General features: G+C 30.7%; 4 protein-coding genes across 7 annotated transcripts; 1 reads left to right on the forward strand and 3 right to left on the reverse strand.

The window, feature by feature from the left end:
- The first annotated feature begins 1,006 nt into the window (after positions 1-1,006).
- LOC8286014 (pentatricopeptide repeat-containing protein At2g27800, mitochondrial) lies at positions 1,007-5,060 on the forward strand. 3 transcript variants are annotated; one of them, XR_007216953.1, is made up of 3 exons: positions 1,007-3,063; positions 3,365-3,479; positions 4,599-5,060. XR_007216953.1 is itself a non-coding variant. In XM_048377835.1 (2 exons), the coding sequence occupies exons 1-2, from the start codon at positions 1,759-1,761 to the stop codon at positions 3,386-3,388; spliced, it is 1,329 nt and encodes a 442-aa protein (XP_048233792.1). In that variant the 5' UTR covers positions 1,007-1,758; the 3' UTR covers positions 3,389-5,060. The 3 variants fall into 3 exon arrangements, 1 of the variants encoding a protein (XP_048233792.1); XR_007216952.1 differs by having other exon boundaries at positions 1,008-3,063; positions 4,545-5,060; XM_048377835.1 differs by having other exon boundaries at positions 3,365-5,060.
- Positions 5,061-5,464: 404 nt separating this feature from the next.
- LOC8286013 (vestitone reductase) lies at positions 5,465-7,192 on the reverse strand. Its single transcript, XM_002526309.4, has 4 exons — positions 6,805-7,192; positions 6,198-6,725; positions 5,812-6,007; positions 5,465-5,731 (listed from the first exon to the last, which is right to left on the reverse strand). The coding sequence occupies exons 1-4, from the start codon at positions 6,917-6,919 to the stop codon at positions 5,590-5,592; spliced, it is 981 nt and encodes a 326-aa protein (XP_002526355.1). The 5' UTR covers positions 6,920-7,192; the 3' UTR covers positions 5,465-5,589.
- Positions 7,193-7,330: 138 nt separating this feature from the next.
- On the reverse strand, positions 7,331-10,438 carry LOC8286012 (protein disulfide-isomerase 5-1). 2 transcript variants are annotated; one of them, XM_015723673.3, is made up of 5 exons: positions 10,101-10,429; positions 9,571-9,629; positions 9,266-9,441; positions 7,826-7,929; positions 7,331-7,591 (listed from the first exon to the last, which is right to left on the reverse strand). In XM_015723673.3, the coding sequence occupies exons 1-4, from the start codon at positions 10,212-10,214 to the stop codon at positions 7,835-7,837; spliced, it is 444 nt and encodes a 147-aa protein (XP_015579159.1). In that variant the 5' UTR covers positions 10,215-10,429; the 3' UTR covers positions 7,331-7,591; positions 7,826-7,834. The 2 variants fall into 2 exon arrangements, with proteins under 2 accessions (XP_015579159.1, XP_048233793.1); XM_048377836.1 differs by lacking the exon at positions 7,331-7,591 and having other exon boundaries at positions 7,851-8,282; positions 10,101-10,438.
- Positions 10,439-14,484: 4,046 nt separating this feature from the next.
- Positions 14,485-17,046, reverse strand: LOC8286011 (vicilin-like seed storage protein At2g28490). The gene is made up of 5 exons (XM_015723670.2): positions 16,633-17,046; positions 15,974-16,155; positions 15,691-15,771; positions 15,201-15,602; positions 14,485-15,093 (listed from the first exon to the last, which is right to left on the reverse strand). The coding sequence occupies exons 1-5, from the start codon at positions 16,952-16,954 to the stop codon at positions 14,632-14,634; spliced, it is 1,449 nt and encodes a 482-aa protein (XP_015579156.2). The 5' UTR covers positions 16,955-17,046; the 3' UTR covers positions 14,485-14,631.
- Between the last annotated feature and the right edge of the window lie 2,762 nt (positions 17,047-19,808).

Genomic DNA, 19,808 nt, shown 5'->3' on the forward strand with positions numbered 1-19,808 from the left:
GTAAATCGACTAATGAAACAAATGAAAGCTCGGCTCATCTCTTCTTTCAATGTCCTGTGGTAACTTTTTCACTTTTGAGAATTACTGTTTTGCCAAATCGGCTATCATTTTTACCGCTACTGCCCCCACCGTTGGATTTTTCACATCTCCTTCTAGTCATCGCCTCGCTCTTGATGAATTTGAGATTCTGAAAGAATTTACCTTCAACAGAGAACCACCTAGTTCGAGTAACGGTCGTCAAGCTTCATTTTTTGGATTATGGCGACTCTAATTATATGATGAATATTTAATTACATATTTGGCTAGTTGTTTACTACTAAGGCTGATGACCACGTGTGTCTCACTTACTTATTAGGCATTTTCTGGCTGCTTTTGTTAATATTACTATTTTATTATTATTAAAATTAAATAAACAAATTCAGACTGTCAGTGATTCAGTCAATAATAATCCTAAAATTGAATAAATCAAGAAGAAAGAATGATGAAGAGGCGGAGGGGAAAACTTGCACATTTGGAGTTAAAAACGTGAGCTTTGGTTCATCTCGAAAAAAAAAAAAAAAACAAATACTAATAAATCTTTGTTACTTACAATTTTCTTTGTTTGTCCCCACATCAACTAAATGTAATAGTTTTGTATATATTTTATGTTTAATTTTTAATTTTTTTGTTATAAACTATTTTTTAATGTGAATCCCCATTTTAAAATTAAATCTTTTAGTGTTATTTTTTTAAAAAAATATAACTATTTCATTAATAAAGATTAGTAAGTACGTATCGATATAAAAGATAAAATATAAATATTAACTATTAAAAAAATATACGTAAAAAAAATATTTTTAATGATTATCAATTATGTTGATGGAAAAGTAAATTGTAGTTATGCAGAAATAATATTTTATTCGATAGCACTCAACCATATATCAATTTTTAATGTATTTTTTGACGAGTCCAATTGTTTAAATATCAATTTAAATTTTTTTTTTCTTCATCATTCACATAGAAAATTCAATACTCTTATAACGGAAGACTATACAAAATTTCTATAAAAAGAGAATTTAACATTCCAATAATAGAGAATCATAAAACTACTCAAAAGATATACTAATATATATTTTAAAATTAATTAATATAAATTAAAAAAAAAGAATGGATCACTTAATAAAAAAATAAGAAAGAAAAAATATTTATTCTTGTTTCAGACATCTTACAAGTATAATACATTTAGTTATCAAAAATAATTGAAAAAAAAAAGAATTAGAAAATTAAAACTAATTATAAAAAATTGTTTTGGTTAAATTATAGAATTATAAGATATAAAATAATTATATTATTCATTTTGTATATAATATGTGCATATAAATTTCTCCAACTAATGTAATTTTCCAGATCCGTCCTTATTTCAAAGACCCACAAGATAGACGTTGTCCAACGACAGATCCCCCGTAGTAACCTAATGGAGTCTGGGCGTGAGAACTCGGGTCTAATCTGGCCCATCAAGAATATCCATTTTTCTTTCTGCAACTGCAGTTGCATTGCATCAGTTTAATTCTCTCACTCTCTTTCGATTCAAACCTTTTCAATTTCAGCTTCAAGTTCTCTATCTCAGGCTCTCAGCTCAATCTCACTGTAAAAACCTAAACTTTCCCTATTATCTTTTCCTTTTACCCTCCTTCTGAAGCACTTCTGCTGCTTCTTGAAGATAAAAGGAAGTGTTCAATTCTACCAGCCGGATCAATCTTGGTTAGTTGATAATTACAGATGAATTCTATACGCAGATATTTCTTGACTCAAATTTACTCTAAATTCTATTTTCCTAATTACCCATCTGTCTCTTATCACTCTAGAAGTTATCATCTTTTGAATTCTACTGTCAATTCATTGAAGTTTACGAATGTTTTGGCTCAAACCCAAACCAGCCCAGGTTCCAACTGTCATTCAAGCGCAATATTTAGTTATTGTTTTGGTGGTTTCTTGCTTTCTCTTTACTCAACAAAGCCACTATCAAGGTCATTTAGAAGGAGACAAAGTAAAAGATTGAGAGCTAGCAAGAAGCCAGTTCTTGATCAAGCTAAGTTTCAAGAATCAATTTCTCAGCTCCCACCAAGATTCAGTAATGAAGAACTTTGCAATGTGTTGACACTTCAAGAAGATCCTTTGGTATGTTTTGAGATATTTAATTGGGCATCACAACAACCTAGGTTTAAACATGATACATTAACTTATCATATTACTATAAAGAAGCTTGGTGCTGCTAAAATGTATCAAGAAATGGATGATGTTGTCAATCAAGTACTTGCTGTTCCTCATATTGGCAATGAGGCTTTATACAATACAATTATATATTTTTTCACTGAAGCTAGGAAGTTGACTAGAGCAGTAAATATATTTAAGCATATGAGAAACAGTCGAAACTTGGATTATAGGCCTTCGATTCGTACCTATAATAGTCTTTTCACAGCGATGTTGAGTAGGGGAAGGAATTCTTATATAAATTATATGTATATGGAGACAATTAGATGTTTATTTAAGCAGATGGTGAATGATGGAATAGAGCCTGATATTTACTCATTGAATTCCATGATAAAAGGTTACATTCTTTCAAATCATGTTAATGATGCTTTGAGAATATTCCATCAGATGGGCACTGTTTATAACTGTGCACCCAATTCGTTCTCCTATGATTATCTAATCCATGGGTTATGTGTTCAAGGTAGAACACAAAATGCGAGGGAGTTGTATGATGATATGGAGAAAAAAGGATTTGTTTTAAGTAGTAGGTCCTATAATTCACTTGTGAATGCTTTGGCTCTCAATGGAGAAATTGAGGAAGCAGTAAATTACTTTTGGGAGATGACTAGGAAGCAGAAATCACCTGACTTTATCACATACAGGACAATCCTGGATGAGACTTGCAGGCGAGGAAGTGGTGGAGAGGCTGGAGAGGCTATGAGGTTGTTGAAGGAGTGGGAACAAAAGGGCCTTGTAGATGGGCACACATACAAGAAGCTCCTAGATGTGCTTGAAGATGACTTCGGAAGTTCCAAATATAAGACACTGGTTCAGGTACTGGCATCTGGCCTTCTTTACTCAGCAACTTGATAGCTCTGTTGTATCAGAAGTAGACCTTTGATATCATCTTTCATATATGGTACTGGTATCCTTATACACCATAATCTGAGATCAAATTGATCACTAATGAAATGTGTAGAGTTGGCAGTTAATACATAACTCTTCTAAATCCTTTCATTTGGAAGTCCTATCCACTACCTTATGTGCTATCTGATAAGCTCAATTGAATAATTATGTAGTTGTCTGCTGCTAATTTAAAGAAAGTTTGTGTTATATAATTTTCTGATGGTTGCAGTTAGATCGCCTGAAGCTTATGTAAACGATAATCATCAACAATCATGAGATTTGTGAACTGTGGAAGAACTGATCAGAAAAAGCAATGATGGTGTAGCTCGGCATCTGTCAAAGCGGTACTAATTCAATATATTGTTGAGACATTCTATTCATTTAGCATTTTTTAAATTTTCTTGGTTATACTTATAGATGAGTTGCTGTCAAAACTCGAGAACAATCTGGAATTAATGTGTTTGTGAAAACATGAGAACAATCTTGAACTGAAGTGATTTCTGCTAGTTTAATTTTGTAGAAGTGTTGATGGTTGAAGGAATAGGTAGCCAACCCTAATAGTGTCTGTTACTGTTTACCAGATTTTCGCAACTCTACCTTTTTATTTAGAAAAAAGAAACAGAAAAGTTTAGTGATATCAAAGCATAAAATCTTAGATTTCGAAGTGGCCCTGTTTTAAGAAAAATAAATATATGGAGAGAATGATAGTTAAGTCTGTTGCTCGACTATAGTACATAGTTGTTGATTCAACTACTTCTGGATTAGTGCACTTTCGCCTAGTTGCTTATCTCAAAACCAGGTTTAGGATTATTGATTCATGATTTCAAGCACCCTGTTGCTTTTCTTCACTTAAAGATCCTTTATTACTTTCTGCTGAGGATCTATTGTTTAGATGTCATTTTTTAAGAAGTAGAAAGTAAGATCTACCATTATTAGCTTGCTCCTTTTGTCATTGCTGAATAGAGTCTGCCACAGCTAATTTTCCATCCTGCAAGTTGTTAATTAGGTTATGTTATCACTAACTTATTGTGGGAAGAGCAGAAAAGAGGACAACAATAAACAGGCCACATTCTAGTATAATTGGTGGAAAAATTTTATTATAGACCAAAAACTATTTGCGATTCTTCCAGTGTAAACTTATTGTGAAGGTCTTTCTCTTTAGATACTTGAATGATTTCAAGTTTTGTCTTTTCTACAGCAATCAAGTTTTAAGGCCTCTCTGTATTGTCAGTTTCCTACTTGAATCAGCATTGAATTCATATGTTATCTGATTTTGTTTTGAGTTCTTAGTGTGAATTCTATTTTTGTACTTATATTCTTGATATAGATTGATCCAGTGCTAACCTATATGATCTGTGTTACAAACTTGTACTTGATTATTTATTACTGGAGTTGAGTAACTTGGCCAGATTGGAGATCAATATGCCATGATTCTTAACTGCTACTTTTCCAACATTGCCAAGATCTTACCAAGATAAAGGTGTCTGTCAAGGAGCTTGAGAAGGCGTTGAGGACTGATTTAATGATGCTGGGCTCTTGAAGATGATTCTGACCAAGCCAATGAGTGTGGACGACACTGTTGGAGTACTCTCCTTTTGGTTCTTTTAAGCGTCATCAAGATTGTTGAGACTAATGATCCAACTGGTGACATGGTCACAATCTGCAACAAAGAGAGATCAAAAGTATATTTCTTTTGACTACGGTACCTGGGAAAGCTAGGTCTTATGCTGTTACATTATTGTCGATTTCTTTTTTATTTAACTGGCATTTCTAGGATACCTCATACTCTTCCCTTATTGTTCTCCCCCAAGCACTTGGTATCTGGTGGATGCTTTACTTTTCGCTTTTTATCGTACAGCAATGGTATAACTTGTATATGAGCGGAGTTGATTATTGAGCTGTTAATTCTGCATTTTGTTTTGTGATGCCGATCTCGTTTGTGTGTATAACTATTACGTTTATTCTACTTGCTTCCTTGAAACAGCAGTTCCTGGTTCAGGTTAGATTTGACAAGTTTCTCTGCCAATTTAGTGTTCGCTAATAATTATTAGGTCGTAGTTATTTATTTTCCGAAGTTGGAAGGGGTCTGATGGTAAACTTTCTTATTAAAGCCATTGAAACTCAGAACAATCTTGTGGAAAGAAATGTTGTTGGAGAAGCTCTTCCTGCTGTATACGTGCATGATGTATTGGTATTGGTCTATTTGCAAGCACCTAATATACGACTCGCGCATTGTACAGATAGATTTAAGTTTCTCATTTTCCCCTCTAATAATTGATTGTAAGATAATTATAATCGTTTAATTCAAAGCATAAATATGATGCTTGAGTAAGCAAATGGCAACAGTTCTAGTTTTAAATATGGAAACATTACACAGCTACATAATATTGTTTTTCAAATAATGTTCAGAAGAAACTATTACATAGGCTTAGGCTTATTAGGCAATGGCAGAAACTAGATGTGACCCTTCTCTTTGCAGCACTGAATTGCTCCATCAAACATTTCATCAAGTCCATACATGAATTTGAAACCATAATCTAAGAGTTTTTTGGACGACAGGGCAGGGCCTTGAAATCCTTCAATATCCTTCAAAGAACTGCCAAGAAAGAGAATTAGCATGTTGCTTAAAATTGATTAGAAGAAGGAAATGAAGAAAGATAAAAGGAATTTACTCACTCTACTGTTGGTATTGGGAACTGTGGATACTTAGCAGAAAGAAACTTGGACATTTCTTCGATAGTTATCCTGTCTGAAGAACAAATATGCCTCCCTTTTGCATTGGGATGTTCAAAAAGAAAGATATGTGCCCTTGCGAGGTCATCAACGTGCACCATTGATGTATTTCGCAGCAGATTATACAGATCCGACTTACCTAAAGTGATATTAATTGGATCAAGCACTTTGCTTATAGATAAACAATATAAGGGTTTCACCCGGTGCACAAAGTGCTCCCTACTTTTCGCTAAGAGGCTATTTCCATGCCTCGAAGCCATCATTAACAGGTAGCCAAAGGAGCAACTTTGTGCTAAGGCTCGCCCTCAAAAATCCATAATAATACTTACCAAAAATCATAGCTAATGCCGCCTCCACTGATGCAGGGAGATTAGGACAGATGAAGGGACCAACAACAAAAGAAGGGATTACAGTCACTAGATCCAGTCCATGTTCTTCTGCAAATTCGAGAGCTTTTTTCTCAGCCAACGTCTTGGAAACCCAATAAGGGCTTGCAAAGGAATTTAAGGCTTTAATGTAATCAACATCGCTCCAAAAGCTTTCATCCATTACTTGTGCATTCTTGTCATTGAAATCGACTGCTGATGTACTAGAAGTGTATACAACTCGCTTTACTGTTTTTGAGTTCAAGCATACCTTTAAGATCCCTATTGTTCCATCTATTGCTTTTCTGGTAACTACTTCTTCAGGTTCTTCAGTATAATGGCCAGGGGTAGGAGTAGCCACATGAAAGACACCAATACATCCTTTAATAGCATCATCAAAACTGTTTGGATCACTAAGATCTGCATGGAAGATTTTGAGCTTATCTGATGCTCCTGGTAGGCTTGTCAGGAAGGTGATATCTCTCTTCTGCTCTGCTCAAATGTTTTACAGATGAATGAATTAACAAGCTGCATTACATAGATTTTCATATCACTAGGAAGGAAGTCTTACCTGGATCAGGTCTGATGGTGGTGTGAACAGAGTAACCATGATCAAGAAGCCTCATGATTAACCATGATGCTACATACCCAGTACCACCAGTAACAGCAACTTTATTTTCTTCCATCTCTCTATCTCTCTAAATTTCTCTTGCTCTCCCTATGTCCCTACGTTGAGATAATGGTACATAAAGATAATAGGAATGTTTTATTTTTTCTTATCTTTGGATTTTGACATGGTTACAAATTTCACCCACTAACGCTGACAGCTGCCTACCAATTCAGACATTTCTTATTTCATGGATGTACTGTAGTTGATTTTGAAGAAATAATTATCCTATCATCTGCTGAGTTATTTCACCTTCTTTCCTTTTCCTTTCACTGTCAAATATCATAGCCAGGTGGCCACCATTTTGTTTTTGCCTTGCAAAAACTAAGTACTGGGTCTAACAGTCCTTTTAACATCATGTTCTTTTTATAAGCCGAAACCAGCCATAACTTCCATGATCAAAATTTTATAGAATATAACTGAACTCATATGGAGGAAAACCCAAAATGTAATAACTTTGAATTGTCATGCTCTTCAATGAATTATCTGTGTAGAATGATACAAGTTTGTAACAGATCAATTGTCCTCCCATACAAAATTAGTGCTCTTTTGGAGCAGGTATCAAATAGCAGTATTAATAAAAGCTGCTATATGCCACAAGGTAATCTGGGCTGGGATGTTCGTAAGAACCAAACTGATTCCATTGTGAGGCCTTCACCAGCATTTCCCTTTCCATCCAGAAGTTCATCAACTGCAATGTGCCAAAGATGGCAATCAATGAGAGAGAGCAAGAATTACCAAATGAAATACAATCCATAACTTCTCAAGGATTCCAAAGTCTGTCTTAGCATGATAGTGACTTTTGCAGGAAAGGAAGAAAAACCAAATTAGTTGGTATGTTCAGTAATCTCAAAAGAAAGTTCAAGCCTGTCCTCCCACTATAAACAGGGTTTACACATGTAAGTTCGAGAGGCTTTTAGCCTACCTTACAAAATCACAACTCTTGATCATTGTCGAGCTGTGCTTTTGCTGCTGCCTTTTCTGCTTCCTCCAATACAAATGATTTCAAAGATTCGACATCCCGTGGCCCTATTCATTTTGGTACCACACCAAGACAAACTTCAGTAACCCTTCAGATGGTAAGCTTGCTATAAAATGTTGATACACTGAGCAAAGTAAATTTCAAATGCAAGAGAGCAGTATGGTTATCAAATTCTAATCCTCAAAAAGAAATGTAACGAATTTCTTTTTCTTTTTTTTTCTTTTTCTAAATTCAGTTTCAAATGAGTTTGTTGATTATTGTAATAACAGGAAAAGAAAAAGTAATGAAGAATGGAACGAAATCTCCTTCCTAGTTGAGTGCTATGCATGAGTTTAGCCCTCCTCTTAAGAGAACGTGTCGTTACAATCCATTTACCCCCAACTCCACAATATACTAAGGTCTGAAAATGAAGAAGAGGCATTCTGTGAAAAAGTTGTACCACATGATAAGAAACAAAGAAATTTAAATTCACCACTCTGATCTGTCCAATCAAGAGTTGACTCTACTTGCTAGCCTCATCACATGTCAAATTACTTATGTGTCATGGACCCAAATAATATTCCATATTTGCATTACACCTACATAATACATATCTAAAAACAGGTCATGCCGTGGGCTATGAACTTAGAGTAATGGCTGTCAAGCCTCCTATTCTCTGATGCACAAGCCATTTGTACTATTGCAAGCTATGATTGTTTATTCTATAAAATGCTTTAAGTCAACAGTAAAACCCCATTGTTTGGTCATTTACTAATTCAATCATACAAGCTCTAAGGCTTTCTGGGGAATTCCAAAACAGTTTATCTGTCCAACTGGACTAACATTAGAGTTAAGCTCGTATTTGATGATAAGAAAAGGACTCTTAGTTTGCTTTTCAATAATAGCTCCTCTCTACAAATTAATTGACTTTGGAATAATGTCACTCTGCTTGCATTTATTGTGAAATACATTTCTAAACTATTCCAGCAATAAAGAAGCAAAATTAATGTTGTTTCTAGGCATGTGTCTTTCTACCACATTGTTTCTCCCATCCTTTCAAAGGTTCCAGCAAGCAAGCTAGAAATACTTGGTTTTATTTTAAAAACTTGATTACTTTGGGGGATTGTACAAATTATTCATCCAAATTAGGCATTAAAATTAAGTGCTAGACTCTGAATTCTTCCAAATTGCTATACAGTTTCATGACATTTTAAGATACATAAAATGGCACTAGAAAAGATATTGACAAGAACATGAACATATCATGATATGGTGTAGCAATTGTTTAGAGGTAAAATCCAACGCTCATAACCTGAACAAAATAATATAATACACCACAAAATATTAATTAGATTCAAACAGAAATTACACTTAATCATGAAAAAACTTAGAGTTAGATATTACCTTGATATTTTGCAACTTCTTCTCCATCATAGAAGAGCTTAAACGTAGGATATGAGTGAATATCAACCTTTGAGCATACAGGTTTGCTTGTACCACAATCAACTTCTCCAACCTCTATCTCATCTTCCCCTTCCATCGCTTTCCCTAAGTCTTCCCACAGTGAGCCCAAGTTCTTACTAAAAACAACATTACATTTCATGAGTTAATAACCAGTATGAACCACAATAATTCTCTAATATACATCACAATCAAGTTTAGCTAGCTTACACATATATTTAAGAAATTTAGCAAGAGGGATCACTTACCAATGCTTACACCAAGGAACACAAAATTTCACAAACCATGCAGTGTCTTTTTCCTTCACCTGATAAAGAAAAAAAGATGTTAGCGCGCACGAACAATTAACAGCTTCATCATGATCGAAGCAACATAAAAGGTAATATTTTACAGAAGAAGGTAATATTTCAAAACAGTAGAAAAGAAGCAGTTCTTAAAAATCTTGATTAGAAAGGAAATGCAGGTAACAGAAAATACAACAATATGCAAATTGATTTCGGTATCCCAATCATCTAATCAGCCATTAGACCCCAAAGAAGCAAAGGCCTAATCTTTATTAGAGAAACCAACAAAAATTTCATTTAAATTGGTCAATCAATCATTAATCAGAAGCAAAATTAATTATTGAACTGTGTACAAGTAAGTAATAGCATAAAGATCACCAAATCTAGAATTTACAATAAAGCCTAAATCTTGTTGTAAATAAAAGAAAATGAAAGTCCTGCCAACATATAATAATAATTGAAATCAAATTAGGGTTATGAGTTGATGCAATTACCTTGTCAGAAAAGGTGTCAGGAGTTAGGGTTATGACTTCAGCTTCTATATTCGTTATAATTGAGCTCACAGCGAAGAGAAATAAAATCGAAAACAGAAAAAATGAGCGATTCATCTTCTTCGTCGTAGCTTTGTTTCGTATGTAATTTTTCAGGTTATTTTGTTTCTTTTTCTTTCTCTTCTGTTCAGAACTCAAGATCTGAATCCGGTTTACACACCTGCCTTATCCGGTTTATTTATCTCATAACCTTTCACGGGAAAGATAGTTTCTGTGTTTTTTTTTTTTCTCAATTATTTTTCTACTCCTCTTTTAATCAATCATTTTAAAACCGGACGAGTGAATCGGTTAAATTCTCATTCATCAGTTCAATGGATTAGATTGATTACAACGTTGATTTAATTAGTTTAATAAAATTAATTATATTATATTTTATTATGTTATAAAATTGTAGATATAATGAATCGATAGTAATTTATTAAATTTTAATTTTAATATTAAAATATAAAATAATTAAATAGCAAATTTAATCATATATACATATAAATAGAATCAGAATATTTTTGGTTAATATATCATTATATAAAATAATAAAATAAAATATAAAAAAAAAAAGAATGCAAAAGCCATGTGTGCTCAACGGCGGAAGACCAAGAAAGTTGGTGATTTGATGATAGGGGATCCACGATTGAGAGCCCCGGTGAACAACGACCGTAGTAAGTCTTCCTCAAGAGTGAAAGTTTTTCTTCAGAGATTTTCCACAAGTTCTTGCCATGAAACATCTAAACCAGTTATTTTTTAAAACATTCTAATAGTAACAGAAGATCAGCGCACTAAAAGCTATTATCTTCATTAAAATGCAAGTTATAATGGATCAACAAAACATCATTCAATATTTGGTATTATAATCTCTTCCACTCTTTTTCTATATAATTCTTTTTCTTTATAATAAGTACATTGATTCGTTGAACTAGTTTAAATGCTGTCGGTTTGACTATAAATCTCATCATTATAAGTTATTAGACTCGACTGACCATTAATTTTTTTATTGAACTGGTTGGTTAGGTTCTATTTTGAAAACATCACTTTTAATTTTTTTATTTATAAATGCTTTTTTTATTTGATTTTTTGATGGAAGCTAAATAACATTAGTGAATAGTATATTTGTATATTCTCTTAAAATTTAATTGATTAGACCACTCGGTATTGGTAAAACTTCCATTTATGTCTTTATACTATTATTTTTAAACAGAAAGATTTGTGTATTTGATTGATTAACTTTTCTTAGCTTATAGTATGATTAGTAATAAATCACCTAGCAGGGTTGATGAATACTTGACACGATGATCCTCAAAAAGGTATTCCTGTAAATAAGTAAATCAATGAAACACCAGAGATAAATTTTCTAAATCCACTCTAATGCTTAAATCAGATATTTCGAGAATAAGTAGTAAAGTGTAAAATTGTGAGATAAATATAAGATATCTCAATCGTAGGTTACATTTTCCTTATATTCCAATACTTAAGTCATATGTTGGAAGTAAGTAATAAAGTGTAAAATTATGAGATGAATGTAAGATACCTTAATCGTAGGTTACACCTTTTTTATATAATGCTAGGTTGGTCCTTATTCGTTTAAGAATAGAACTTATTCCCTTGCTTGTGGAGTGTAAGTCTTTTAGTTGGATTCTGTTGCTTATCTTGTTTGGATTTCATCTCCAAAATAACAGTATGACCATGTTGCTCGAAACTCCTCTTTTGATCTTGTTCGGAACTCCTCAATTGGTCTTCAGCACGTATTCTAGTATTGTTTGGAACTTCTCTTTTGGTTAGGAATCTTTATCTACTCATGACTTGGATGTTGACCTGTCATTATTCTGTATTATCAGATTTTCACATGCTAGTTAGACTAAGTATGTTTTATACGCAATTATCAAATAGATATAATTTTTTTTTTTTTGCAAAATATGAATTCAAGCTTGACTTAATCCATTCTTATAGCTCATGGTAGGATTATGTGAGATGTCTCCAAAACAATTGTAGATGTTATAAAAGCAATATTTAAAATTTTAAAGAATTTCATAGCAAAAATGACTCGAATTAGATATAAAGAAATTTTCTTATTTCATAAATTATTTTCACTTTAGTTGGTGAAGTTTTAATATGAAATATATAATTTATTTATTTCATATTAAAAATAAAAAAGAAACACATGATGATTGGGTGATGAGAATGTGCTTACTACTAAACTAATATTTGATATTTGGGAAAAAGATGTCTTATTCCAAATATACAAATTTGTTATATAGACAATAACTAGATAAATTGTTGGCTAACATAGATGAAATTTTTAAATATTAGGTATAATTAATAAATTGAGAAGAAAATGGATATTTTAAGATAATTTATTTTGAAGAAAAATGTTTGTAACGATTTGATGCAAAATCAATTAACCTAAAACAATTAAAGTATAACTTAAATCTTCTTGTTTTGTTGCTAAGCACTATTAGAACATGAAAAGAATTTAAATTCTGTTGTCTTACTTAATAACTAGACGAGTGCCCGCCTTCTAGGCGGGTTAAAATATTATTAAAATAATATTAAAGAATTTTAATAATTTATTTATATAAATATTAATAAAATATAATAAAATGTTAAAATATTAGATAACTATATATCATAAATTATCAGTTACTAAATTTCATTATAATTAGTGTTTTATGGATTATTGAAAAAATTTCAGTATTTGATAATCCCTGCTTCAATAATATTTTTTTTTAAAATAAATATCTGAAAGAAATCAAGAAAATTGCATTGTTAAAAGTAAAGGAGATAATAATATGGATAAATTGATTAAGATTTTAATTAAATCATTAAAGAAAAAAATTAGTATATTAAAAAATATCCAAATATCCTCAAACAATATAATAAGTGTTATATAAGAAAAAAATTATATTAAAATATGTTATAATTTTTTTTAAAAAACATATCAAAATGCATAAAATGACTTTGAAAAATAAAAAGTACATTTAGAAAAGAGAAAATTTTCGTTGCAATACTTTTTTTATATAGAGAGACTATTGATTTGAATTTATCTAATCTAGTATAGAAAAAGTAAAAAAAAAAATAAAGATAAACTTATCTATTCATAGAAAAAAAAATCTATGAAAAATATAAGAATAATGAAAAAAATTAACCGAAGAAGATGACGGTAGCTTGTAAATAAAATTAAAATAAAATAAATGGCAAAAGAATTAATAAATGAAATATGAGAATTAAGAGTTTTTATTTTTCTTTAGAAATAGGAGAATAAGAGTTAAAAAAATCTATAATAAATAAAAATGTCAAGTTTTCCCATGAGTTTCTACGTGACAAAATCTTATGAAGCCATGTCATATTATTTTTCCATGAGATGATGTCATATGGCATTTTTATAAAAATATTAATTTATAAATATTTATAAATGAATTAGTGTAATTTAAATAATACTAATAATGAATATGGTATTTTCAATTTATTTAAATATAAGATTATTATATTCTTAATGTGATTATAATAAGTGTAATAATTAGTGAAGGTACTCCATATTAATATAAATCTTATTATTTTTAATAATATATATGTTTATATCCACACGTACTTTTATATATATATATATATATATAAAGTTAATAAAATAGTAAAAAAATAAGAATTTACATTTGAATCCTAAAAATAGTTAAAAGAAATTTGTGGTTGAAAAATTTATTAGTCTAATATAATAAATAAAAACATTTAATCTACATATATGTAATATCAAAAAAATAAATAGTAAAAACTCTAACAATCGTATTTATTAAAAATAAATATTGTATAAATATATTAGAACTTATTAGTGTAATAAAATAAATAAAAAATTAAAATTAATAAGTATATATATTTTTTATATTTATTTATTTTAGTATATAAAATAAAAGAAATTTAACAATACATGACGAAAGACTTTTGTATATTATGAATCTTAGCACTTTGGAAATTTGAAAGGACTAAGGGACTAGATTTTATTTTAATTTATTCAAAACTAACCCTAACAAACTTGCACTTGCACCAAGTATAAATAAGAATTTTGATTCTGGTCTTCATATATGATTGTCCTGTCTTGTCTTGTAATGACATGAGCAGGAGTTCAAACCTAGTAGCTACTTCCCCTTTCAGAAAAGAAATTCAGGAATTAAACAACGCAATTATGCATCTTACTGAGACTGAAACAAGGCATTTCCAGGCAAGCTTATGCAGTTGCTCTTCAATCTAACCAGCAACTAGTTAAATCATTCACAGACCATCTCAGATTGACATGAAAAATGCCAACAAGTGCAATCAGCAGAGGGACTCAAAAAGAAATTGAACATACAATAAAAAAGCGAAGTTGATTTTATTCACAACTCGAGAAACTCATTTAACAAACTCCGAAAGAAAAGCAAAGAAAGGAAAAAAAAAAAAAAAAAAAACAATTAATTTGCTAACACATTGTTTCTTCACACTACACATTGTCTAATCAAAACCTAAGATCATACAAGTTTTTCATCATTTCCCTTGGCACCCTGTCCAAGCCAACCTTCTTCTCCATCTCATCCGGTGGAGCTGCGGATGCTGAAGGTAATATAACAGCCTCACGCTGCGCATTAATGAAGCTTTCAACCCTTTCCTTGGACATTCCAAATGCAGCTGCAAGCTCAGGGCCTCTCAATGTGGTAAGGACTGAGCTTGCACCAGCCAAGAACTGTGGCCTGTTCTTGCGAGCTGAGGTTGTGAATCCAAAGAACTCAAACGGACCTGTTCTTGATGCGATTTGACAAAATGGAAAGTATCTTGGTACCCAGAACACATCACCTTCTGCTACTTTAGCTTTCATTGCTTGTGTTCCGTTTGGATACACAATCTCTATCACTCCACTTCCCCTCAAAACAATTCCATATTCTGTTGCTGTTGGGTTCATATGCGGTGCCATCATCGATCCCTGGAATGATAACGACAGGAGGAAAGAACGTGAGTAATGAGGTCACCAAGAACTTCTTCAGATACTTATAATATATGAATGAATGGTAATCAAAGAAAGAACAGTACCGCGGTGAGGTTGACATAATATACTCCAATGCCAGAGTTTTTGAGAGGATCATATTCAGCTTCATCAATGGCAATACTAGATCCATAATTGTTTCTGAAGTCTGGGGATTTCTTGTAGATGTTGTAAGAATCAGGGGATTTACCTTTTCTGTCGTGCCTTTTCTTCTCATTTTCCTGTCCCAATACATAATTCAATAGTCTCCCCCATGCCCATGATGTTCTCTCTTCTTCTTCCATGGGTTCATTTTGGAAATCCATCATTCTCTTCATATGCTTCAGCCTCTCTTTCTCCTTCATTTGAAAATATTTTGTCCATATCCTTGGTGCTCGGGAGTCCTCTAGATATATGATTGGACCATCACTTTGCCTGCTCGTGAGCTCCCTTACTTCTTCCATTGTTATCTGAAACGGACAATCAGTGAGTCAGCTGAAACAAACTAAAAATTTATAGTAACAAAGACTTGAGTCTTTTCTTTTTTCAGAATCTTACATTAAAGGCTGTTGCAAGTGTTTCTGGCTCAAAACCAGCAAGAATAGATGTCGGATACGTCCCTCCACCAATGAAGAAAGACTGCAAATACAAAGAAACAATAAATTCAGCAGTTATGATAGAGAGAAGACTCTAAGATTCCAAGTCTCAATATTAATATAATAATCTTATCTGGTCTTTACTGAACCATGAATAAATTTTGAGTCTCCAGGCATAAAAATGGCAGTTTCTGATTCAGTAGCTACAAATATCAAAATCCCTTTCAGTGAAGAGGTTAAGGTACCTGGACAGCACCCAATCCCAAGCCCTCAGATGGGTCAATGCTGCAAACCACATGAAGTCTCTGTCCTTCACCTGTGTTCACCAAGTAGAAGGCTGAACCAGCTGGGATTCTATATATATCTCCCATCTTCAGTCGCCTCTCAGCCAACTCACTTTTGTATATCAGTCCAATCTTTGCTTCTCCTGCAGCCCAATCAATCATGTTCCAAACCCATTATAATTCTAGCATTAGACGGAAGTATCATAAAAATGTAAGTTCTTATATTCTGTCATAATGACCAACCTTCTCTGACTCCACTAGTATGGATCATGAGTTTATCCAAGTTTCTTTTATCTAAAATCACAGATACAGTCTTTATTATGTTTGGTTAATAGTGTCTTAGTGGTATCCTATCTGCCTATTCAATCACTAGTGTTTACTGCTTAAAAGAATCACAACTAAACTAAATGCCTATATTAACTTTTGAGTCTTCCAAGTGATCATTTGATACTAATAATTCAAACTTGCATACTTCCTACACTATTTACACCCATTAACTATTTAAATATGAAAGACTGCCTTGTTCCTGAAGTCCCTAAAAATCACTGCAATTTTGACAGAATGACCGACATGCAACTATTAAACAGAAAAGAGATTATATATAAAAACTACAAGCGTACCCCTACTGATGAAAATGATCAAGTTGGAATCAAGATACTGAGGTATAAAAAGAGACTTGGGCTCCATAGTAATGAACCCAATATGCATAGGCCTCTCCAAAATCCTGCCACCAAAATTCTTCACCACTCTCATATCACCAGCATCAGTTTTCACAACATGCTTAGAATCCTGCAACAAGAACCAATCTTCTCCCTCTCTTCTCTCCGTCGCCTCCTCCTCCTTCTCCTCCATACTCCTACCATCTCTATAAAGCCCCATTGTCATGGTGACTCCATAGCACAAAACAAGAAGTAAGAGCAGAAATGGAACTCTATTTCCCATAATGGTTTGGCCTTCTCCTGCTTCGTTTTTCAATGGGTTTTTTGATCAAATGGTTTGCTTCTTTCGGGTAGGAAGATAGGTGGGGATGAATGGGATTTATGAAGGGAAGAGGGGAGAGAACGAAGGGAGACACATGTCCATCATGCAGAATTTGTGGGTTTGGTGGCAAATCTCGAGCTGGACACAAATTTTAGAGTTCTGGTGAGAAATATCCGATCAGTATTAAGACAAAGTCTATTACTACATGCATCTATCCTTTTCTTCACTTTGTTATTATGTTATATATTTTCAATTTGTAATTCTCTTCTTTAAGTTTTCTTTTGACATAATTCTTTCAAAGTTGATCATGATTAAGTCTTTCTTTTTTTCTCTTTTTATTTTTGATTAATTATTTTAAAAAGGAAATATTTCTTTTTATATAGTAAAAATTACTATTCTCTTAGTTTTCCAATAAAAACCATAACCCTATTTATTTTCAAAGTTAATAAGGGATAGGTCGGTGAGATAGACTACTAACCCAACCGTCTAAAACTTCTAAATAATGAAGTTCTCCAAATTATAAAAGCTATATATTAGTCTATAAATTAAAAATTGTTTTCGATTTCTGAAAGGTAAGAAAAAAATCTAAAAATCTGAAAGTATAACTTAATAAACTATATACTTAATAAAAATATACTAAAAATTATTCTATAAAATCTAAATTAAAATAAAATATGTCAACATACTTGAAACTAGTACTTGTGATAATAACATTATAATTAACTCTATTAGTTTTATTAATATTATTTTTTAAATAATAGCATCATCACACAATTTTTATTCATTTTTCTTTTAAATTTTTTTTCATAATTGTCTATTTTATTGTAATTAACTTAAATTTTCTTAAAACTATCTCCTAACATTTTTTTTCTTGGGTGAATTGCTTTTTAGTACCAAATTTTTATATCTAATATCTAATTGATGCCAGTATTTCTCCTTATATCAGTATTTTTATTTTTATTTCAGTTTAAAATACTTACTATTTTCTCATGCTATTTTTATTGACATGACCACTGAAAATGTAACATTCTTAATTGATTCATATTATATTAATAATATATGTGGACTGAATTATTATCGAGTTTATATTGTTTATGTAGTAAATTAATTAAAAATATTCTTTTAGTAAATTTAATATTGAATATATATTAATTTATTTTTTATTTTAAAAATTAAAAGGTCTCATAAATGTTAAGCAGCAGTAAACTAGGTAAAGCGTTATGAAACAAATTTATCAATACCAATCAAAGATTGATTAATCTTTTTTGAGTATCTTGAATTTGTAAATATGTATACAAAACCAACTAATGCAATTACAACTCCTAATTAAAAATATCATATGTTACTGTACAATTAATTTATAATTATAAATATAAATGATGTAATAAATCGAGTCTATCTAATAATTTTATAACAAATAAAAACCGTGGAATGGATTAGATCCGAGAATGTGTAATAAAAATAGATATAATAATTTATAGGGTTTGTTAACTGAAAAATTAAATTTTTTTATGTTTGATATATATTACGAATATACTATAATATCAATTTGGTTTAAACATATATAATGTTACGATATAATTAATTAAGTTAAAAGCTTTTAATTTATAAAATATATAATTTTATATAATTAAATTTAAATAATTATAGATGTTTTGTGAGACATTTAAAATTTAAAGAGTTATGCCAATATTTTTTAGATTAGTAGTGAACTTTATTTTAATTTTTTAATTAGTTTACTTTGACTTAATAAATAATAATTTTTTTAATTTATTTGTTCTTTTTTGAAATTGCTTTTTGAATTAGATTTGTGCTAGTATATTTTTTATGGATTTTAAAATGTCTTGTACAGATATTTGTGAGATTTAATGGAGAGCTAAAGAGTTAATATATGATTGAAAATAACAACAAAAAGGAGCCTACTAATCGTTGACTTGACGAAATAAAAGAATTTCATTAACGCCGTTAAACAACAGAAGCCTGGATTTTCATTGTTCAAACAAAAAATTTATTTTATATTTGTTGATTTTATTTATTTTAATCAAACTAAGCGTACTTCTATTTTTAAATAAATGAAGAAAGGTGTGTTTAATTAAAAATTTTATAGACCTTTTTAAAAAAATTATAAATTTTTAATGACTTTTGCAGATTTTATAGAAAATTTTCACAGATTTTATTAAAAAAGTTTTATAGACATTGATAGATCCTTATTGATTTTCACATACTATTATTATTTATTATTTAATTATTTAAAAAATTAAATTAATTATTCTAGTTTTACTATTTTTTTTCTTTTCTATATTTATTTAAATATTATTCCACATAATGTTATATGCAACTCTATAAGAGGTTTTATTTTGTTATTGTGTTAAATCTATATCCATTTTTAATTTTCTACCTCACATAATGAACACTATTTTTTGTGAAGAAAATAATTTTTTGAAAAATTATCATATCATAATTTTTCTCCAATTAAACCAAAAAATTCATGTTATACTCGTTATATTTTATTCATTACTTATTTGATAAATATTTAAACAACAACAATCACATTTACCAATTGTTTGATAAATATCTCAACGAATAATAATTACGCTTACCAATAGAAATAATTATCAAAATGATCTTCCTAATAAAATCTAGAAATCTATGGTGGGTTATTTGCTCAAAGCAATTCTTCAAAAATCACTAGATTTTACATTTAAAATTTATATTTTTTTTTATGAAGGCTCTATTAAAATTAAATTTAAAACTTTTAATATTTTTTTTATATTTATGAGTACAAAAAATATTATTCGTAAATATTTTTTAGCTT

This window comes from Ricinus communis, chromosome 8 (genome assembly GCF_019578655.1).
Source record: "Ricinus communis isolate WT05 ecotype wild-type chromosome 8, ASM1957865v1, whole genome shotgun sequence".
NCBI classification, from domain to species: domain Eukaryota; kingdom Viridiplantae; phylum Streptophyta; class Magnoliopsida; order Malpighiales; family Euphorbiaceae; genus Ricinus; species Ricinus communis.